The 7221-nt window shown below is 33.6% G+C and overlaps 1 protein-coding gene across 1 annotated transcript; it reads right to left on the minus strand.

Moving 5' to 3' along the window:
• Nucleotides 1-2228: 2228 nt before the first annotated feature.
• Nucleotides 2229-7221, minus strand: LOC112013386 (histone deacetylase 14, chloroplastic). The gene is given in 9 exon segments (XM_065764042.1): nucleotides 2229-2404; nucleotides 2406-2468; nucleotides 2653-2809; nucleotides 2811-2902; nucleotides 3116-3164; nucleotides 6582-6643; nucleotides 6764-6786; nucleotides 6856-6961; nucleotides 7066-7221. Coding segments are annotated over 9 exon segments (837 nt in total). The 3' UTR covers nucleotides 2229-2275.

Below are 7221 nucleotides of genomic sequence, written 5' to 3' on the forward strand. Positions count from 1 at the left end.
TTGTATAACAAGTTAGCATTGAAGTGAGACATTTCTATAGGAGTTAGGCATATAGACCCATAGACACCTTCCAAATATACATGGAATCAGGTGAACTGCATTAAACTTACTAATACATATAAGCATATAACACAGGTTTGTACATTTTCACAGGGAATGTATGTGTTTCACCCTCTAAATCACTTGCTTAACCTTGGCTAATGGTGTTTCAAACAAAATGGGAGGGTTGTCATACTTAGACACCAAACTCTGCTCCCCAAGAAAAGCACTGAATGAATCTGCCACTAAGTATGACAGAGACTTGAGATTGTATCGCCCTTCTAGGAAAAGCGCACATCATCCCCCGAATAGATCTTTGGCAAGTTGTTTAATATTAGACACCGGCGTGTAGCATGTTCTCCTCGTGAACTGCAAACTGGCTAATGGATCCAATACATGACCATCATACCTAACTCATTCTTTTGAGAGAGAGAGAGAGAGAGAGAGGGTACCGGGTGCACTTAAGCGCAAGGGCCTCCAAGAGCCTAGGCTCAAAGCATGCACTTGATTGAAGTGAGATGCACATTTTTTTTAAATGATTTGATAATTTTGAAAATAATTATCAATGGACAATACAACAATCAAATGATAAAAACAAAAAACATATAAATTGAAATAAAATATTTTATAAAAATTCATATAACATTTATATAAGCCCGTCCTTTTGCAATTTTTTGGATCAACTAGATATAAGTACTTCCGTCAATATCCATTCTTGAATCTCCAGTAGCCATAATGTGCTATGACTAATTACTAATATTAGTTAATAATTTAATAACTTAATAAGTATATGAAAATAAGAATTAGTCAATATAAGATCAATAGTGGACTGTAGAGTGATTACAACCCCAAATAGTTCTTATAGAGGTGTAGCATTACACTATAAATTGCATTTTATACACCAAATTAATGGTTTATATCAATAGTGTTAAGATTATGTGGCTACAATTAAGTTTTGTTTTTTGTTTTTTTTTTTTTTTTTTGAAAAATATAAAAATCACAAAAAAGCGTGAGCTTTTTAAAAAATCACAATAAAGTGCACCTAAAGCACACTTCTTTGAAGGCACCTCACTTTAGATGCTAAAAGTGCCGGAGCTTTTGCACTTCGCACTTAAGCACACTTTTACCAACAGAGAGAGAGAGAGAGAGAGATGCAAGCGGCCTAATGACTAGATTGACTATGACAATTTGTTATAACCTACTTAAAGATGAAGACAATCTAAACCAGCGGGTAGGGGATGGGGGCAGCGAATTGCCTTTAGACCCATAGAGGATATCTTTACGCCATAATTTCATTTGATAGCAGAGGATGTTGCCCCTTCTGGTTGTTCAAATTTGGAAGCATTACCAAAAATCTAAAGAATGCTATAGGTTGAAAATCTCTCAACCAAAAAGGTGAAACACTATGAGGCTGAATATTAAAAAGTTTCTTTACATTTTAAGTGCAATAACTAATCGATTCATATCCTGTGATAGATAAGTGGGTTTAATTTGATTAGTTGAAATTAAATTTCAATACTGGAGAAACTCTTAAATGTCTATCCATTTTGAATTCATGCCTTCATAAGAACAGGAAAAAGAAATGTTATATTTTGAAAAATAAGCTAATTAGTGACAGATGCACTATAGTCAATGTGTCATTGAAAGAAACACTAACAATTAAATTGCAGCTGCAGCACAAGTGCACAACCATAGAACTTGAAATTGGATGACCCCAAACAACTTTGTCGAAAGCCTTGTAAAATAACTTCCCAATAATTACATTATATTTCATCCTTTTTCATTAAAGGCCAACTAAAATTTAAAAGTTTTATTTATCAAAAAATATAAAAAATTCCTCTAACCTTGTCATAGTTAGTACAGTATTGTTACCATTTTATGTCATGGTACTATTCCTAATATTGCATTTATACATTGTTTAAATTAGAAGTTGGGATATGATCTGTGGCTATTCACTTAAAATCCCTCTTCCACACCCCACACCCCTCTTCCCTCTTCCTATAAAGATTTCTAGCTCCACCCATAGGAGCCTCATTTTAGGATTTCTCCTAGTCCTATATATTCCTAAATGAGTTTATTTTATAATCTATGAAGTAATTAGGATATCCATAGACTTGCTTGACCTATATACAACTCTTCACCAGAGACAGAAATAAATTCAACAGTGAAGCTGCTTAATGGAGCATAGATTGTTTTTCACGGGAAGTATGAATTGCTTTTTATAGAAATGGAATACTCACCCAGCAGAGACAAGAATTATATCTGCCTTAATCTTAAATCTTTGAGCACAGGGTACAATAATTTCATCAAGCACAGTTGTCATGGCAATATCATCTGACCCTCCAAGTATAGGCAAATTTAATTTCTATTCCTTCACCATCTCCATGACCAACCTCATCAACTTTACCAGTACCAGGGTAGCTTCCATCCTATAACAAACAAGATGAAATAGAATTAGATTGGTTGCTGAGAAATGAACTTCTAAGATGTACATCCATTAAGTGGATCAAAATCAATAATATTAAGGCCTTGAATATTAAGCGGGAGAAGCAGTTTGTGATTAAATTGCAGGGGAAAACATATAACACAGGCCTGGACCAAATTAATTCTGACTTGGTGAGTTGAAATGATAAATATATCTGGATCATCATAATAAGCATCATTTGTCCCATTTCCATGGTGAGCATCAAAATCAATGATAAACACACCCTTTAGCCCATGTGAACGTTGGGCATAACGAGCTACAATGGCCACATTTCCTAAAACACAACCCCGTAGGCCCCTTTGGAATAGGATGATGTCCTAGAGGTATTATCAAAGCAAAGCCCACAGGCGGATCCAGGCGGTTTCTCGATGCTAAAACCTGAAAGATGACATAGAAAATTTTAGAAAATAGATAGTGCAAACAAGAAGTAAACTCACTAAAAACATAGAATAACTTAAAACTAGAATCTACTTCTGCTAACTTCAGTGAAAATATGAACATTTGGGGGTGTCAAAAGAAAATGAAATCGTTCAAGGACTGCACATAAAATATAGCAAATAAGAATTATCTCAAGAGACTGAATCAACTAACAAATATAACTTCAGTGATTCCTGCTCCAGCTGCAGCTAGTGACTCAAGCCTGCATCAATATACCATGATAAGAAAGAGTGGAGTGTACAACATGCAGCTTGCAAATTAAAGCATCAAGATCCAAGTCAAAACATCATTCATATCAAAAAATTTAAATTCAATAAAATAAGGACAAAAAAAATGAACGAAATGTCCCTTATATACATTCAGTGCAACTCGAAAACATTTCTTTCCCAATCAATTCAACTAATATACATGACTCAACTAGATGAGGAAACATTGATGTTAAAGAAGCTCTAAATCAGAATGTAAGAACCAGAAAGAAAAAAAAAAAAAAATTTGTTTTGTGGGTCATATACAAACCCCTTTTTTGCAAATACATCAGGGTTTAACAATTTTTCTTCATATCCAATGTGCCTTTCTTTCCATCTGCTGAATAATTTATCCATCAGAATTAATAAAGTTTTAGCATCATGATATACAAAAAGGATAATATTCTCAAGCCCACCAACAATTATTGACCGAAAATATTTCCAAGCAAAAGCTTTATATACAGCACTGGTAATCCAAAGTACCCAATTTTCCGTGAAAGTTTCCAATTGCAGTATTTTTCTTTTGATTTGAATAAGCTATCAATGGGACTGCATTAAGCTTACTATAAAGTATCCTCAAATCCACCCAAAAAGCTACATAGCCATTTCAGAATGCAATTACATATTTAAAACAGAGACACACACACACACGCACACACACCATGAAAACTTGCACCATGTAATTCTTGATTCACCTAATTTCAGAGCAAAGTTTTATGCTCAACCTCAAAACCAATAAGAAGATTTAAAAAAAAAAGCACTCCAATGTCAAAGGAGGCTGAAACATTGAGGATTGCATTAGATCAGTTCATTCACAAGTGTAATGAGTAATGACATCTGTAGCATTAAAAATTGAAAATTGAATCTCACAAAATTTGAGAGGGGTCTGCAATTGATTTTTTGAAGGCTTAGACTTCTCAACCAACCATGAATTAAAACTAATATTACCACCACTTTCTCATAATCAAGGATTTTCTGCTAACTCAATGAATATGCACCTTCCCAACAAGAAGACCTCTATCATTGATCTCTCTCTTTCTCTCTCTCTAGCACACAAAAATCTCTCTTTACTGTAACAAATTAATGATTTAAATCAAGCTTTACATAGCTGATTTCAAGAGATTATCATTTCAATCTGCCAAAAGTTGTGACTGCTAGAGCAGAAGGATGTAATAAAATTGTAAAGGCTTTCTAAAAATTTTTTTTGAGATTTTGAATTAGCATATACCTATCAAAAAAAAGAATTAGCATAAATTGTGATTGTCAAAACCACATGGTATCACAATTTTATTTCACTTTTTATTTGATTTCTTCACTATGTTCATTTATTTTATTCCATTTCCCAATATAACCCTAATATTTTTCATTCAACATATTCACTTTCTAGGGCTTGATTGTAAATTTCAACCACTCTAACGTTTTCTAGTCCAATGAGATTCAAAACTATTACAAGAAAAAAAAATTGTCAACCATATCCATTTTCTTACCTTATCCTAATAGTTATATTGATTTGCTCATGTAACTATTAATAAATTAATCTGATTTGCAGATGCAGTGACATTATCACATTATGACAGTCCAGTAAAAAAATCTAGAAGTAAATGGCTTTTAGTATCTAAAACAGAATGAGCGTATGTGTAAATATCTGCAAGCTCAAGAAAGAAACCAGATTTTTCTAATTCGTTGAACCTACGGTTGAAGTAGAATATGTTGGTCCAGACTCCAGAACCATCAATGAATATAATACCCTGTTGTGAAGCCTGATCCATAGCTTATAAACATAAACCAAATAAGGAAAAACTAAGCTCTTTAGAGAGGCAGTTTTTCTGACTGGAACCAGGTAAGACTAAGTACTATATAGTATATACAAATCTATATATATCTAAAAGCTAAAACGTAGTATTTATTGTTACTATGCTTCAGTTAAGCCATATCAGCGGCCATGTCATTGTTTTTTTTTTTCCAATTTTTCCTATATTTTTTGAACATTTAAGGTGAATTAAAAACTCCATTATTTAACAATCAAAACATCATATTTATCTTATTTTTAACAATCAAAACATTAGGTTTCAAAAGTATTGAACTGTATGAGTCTACTGACATTTTATCTTTCCCAAATTTTAATGATTTTCCCTTGGCTACATTGCTCCTGAGGTATCTACTAATTTGACTGCGCTGTTTTGCTTTTTTAGAATTGTCTATACTGACACATAAGCTCCTACATAGAAATTTCACTTAGGTGGTGCTATAGAAACCATTTTTTCTTTTCTTTTTTTCCTTTGGTGTGCGTTGGTAAAACTTAGATACAATACCTTAGGAGCATTACATTAGGTTCCACAATTGAATTAAAACACAGTTGCAGTGAATTTAATTGTGTTTTAATGGTCAACGCAACCAAGTGTTTAAATTTAATTGGGGAACCTACTATGCTGCACCAAAGTTTCACCCCTTTTTTTGCTAAGTGATGAGAATTAGAAATAATTGCCTATACATTCTGTAAATTAAATGATCTAAGTTTTTTTCTTTTTTTTTTTCTTGTTTTTTTTTTTTTTTTTTTTTTTTTTTAAGAACTTTCTGACCAAGTCTTATTAGTATTTTTGTTTTCGTTTAGTTGATTTTCCCACATAATTCCTAAATCCAAGACATTCTTAGCCTAATTATGTCAATATGATGCAGGCACTTGAAAATAAACAATATAACAGAAAATGTTTATTGTGTATAGTTTTGGAATTTGCTTGTGGGAGATATATTGTTGTGATATGGCACCATGTCCTAATCTTATATTCTCTGCTCTGACTTCGTCTATTGTTTATTAGGTATATAATTTTCTTCTGTGCGGACACATTATTGCACATCATTTAAAGTGTGACAAATTATTTACTTAAAAATGCAGAATATTAGGCCAGAGATACCCAACTGTTGCCCATGCTCTCTAGGGGAAATTCTGAACCACTTTAAAAGCCCCAACAAAAGCCCAGCGATGGTTGACAGAGTAACCATGTTAAAAGCCACTGACACTTAAAGGGCAAAGGGATGACACCTATTTACAAACAACAGGGCTGTTTATTCCTTAAGTGCCTGTTTGGGGGGAGAGAGGGGGAGCAAAAAGGAGTAGAGTAGAGTTGGCCAAAAATTAGACTAATTTCCAATCAACTCTACTCTACTCCCCCTCCCTCCCCCTCAATCCAAACGGACCATTAATCTGTATTTAGCTAGACCACGGAGCAGAAATTTGATTCATCATACCTGAATTCATAAAATAGAGTAACATCCTCCCCTCCCCAGTACTTATTTTTGTTGAAGTTATAGACTTTTTATTAAACTTGGCTTCATGTCATTCACTTAAATTTCTCTCCAAAATAACTTGGAACTACATGTCTGCTTTGCCTGCTAATTCATCCCTCTCTAATTCTAAGGGTAACATCCACTCCAATCTCTATTCAATCGTAACCATTAAAAATACAACATATCATTATAAGATCAAATTTAAACAAATCCTATCCCTGAAATATGCATATATAATATGAAAAATCCAACAATAAGAACAAAATTATACGATTTCCACAAAACCCACAAGAGCTAACCAATTAAACAACAAAATACAATACAGAGCCAATCAAAAACTATAAAAGAAGAACAGTAAATTACCAGGGCAGTGATTGGCATCAAAAGCCGTGACAGTGAAAGCGCCATCAGGATCGTCCACAACCACCAATTGCCCAATTTCAATTTCCATAAACAATGAATCACCAAGCTGCACAAACCCCACAAAATTAAGCTCAACCCAATTAAAAAATTTAAAAAAAAAAAAAAAAAACCCTGAAAACAGAGACAAACCTAGGGGTAGTGTTGAAGGACCAGAGTCTTGGTGAGAAGGGTTGAGTAGATAGGGAAAGAGCATTGGGAAGAGATGCCAAAGGAGTGGTCTTTGTGGGCATGAGTTAAGAAGTGGTGCCTCTTTCTCTTAGAAGAAGAAGTCCATGTGTCCACTGAGAATGGTAGCCCTTTGGGCAT

Source organism: Quercus suber, unplaced genomic scaffold (genome assembly GCF_002906115.3).
Source record: "Quercus suber isolate HL8 unplaced genomic scaffold, Cork oak 2.0 scaffold_539, whole genome shotgun sequence".
In the NCBI taxonomy this organism is placed as follows: Eukaryota; Viridiplantae; Streptophyta; class Magnoliopsida; order Fagales; family Fagaceae; genus Quercus; species Quercus suber.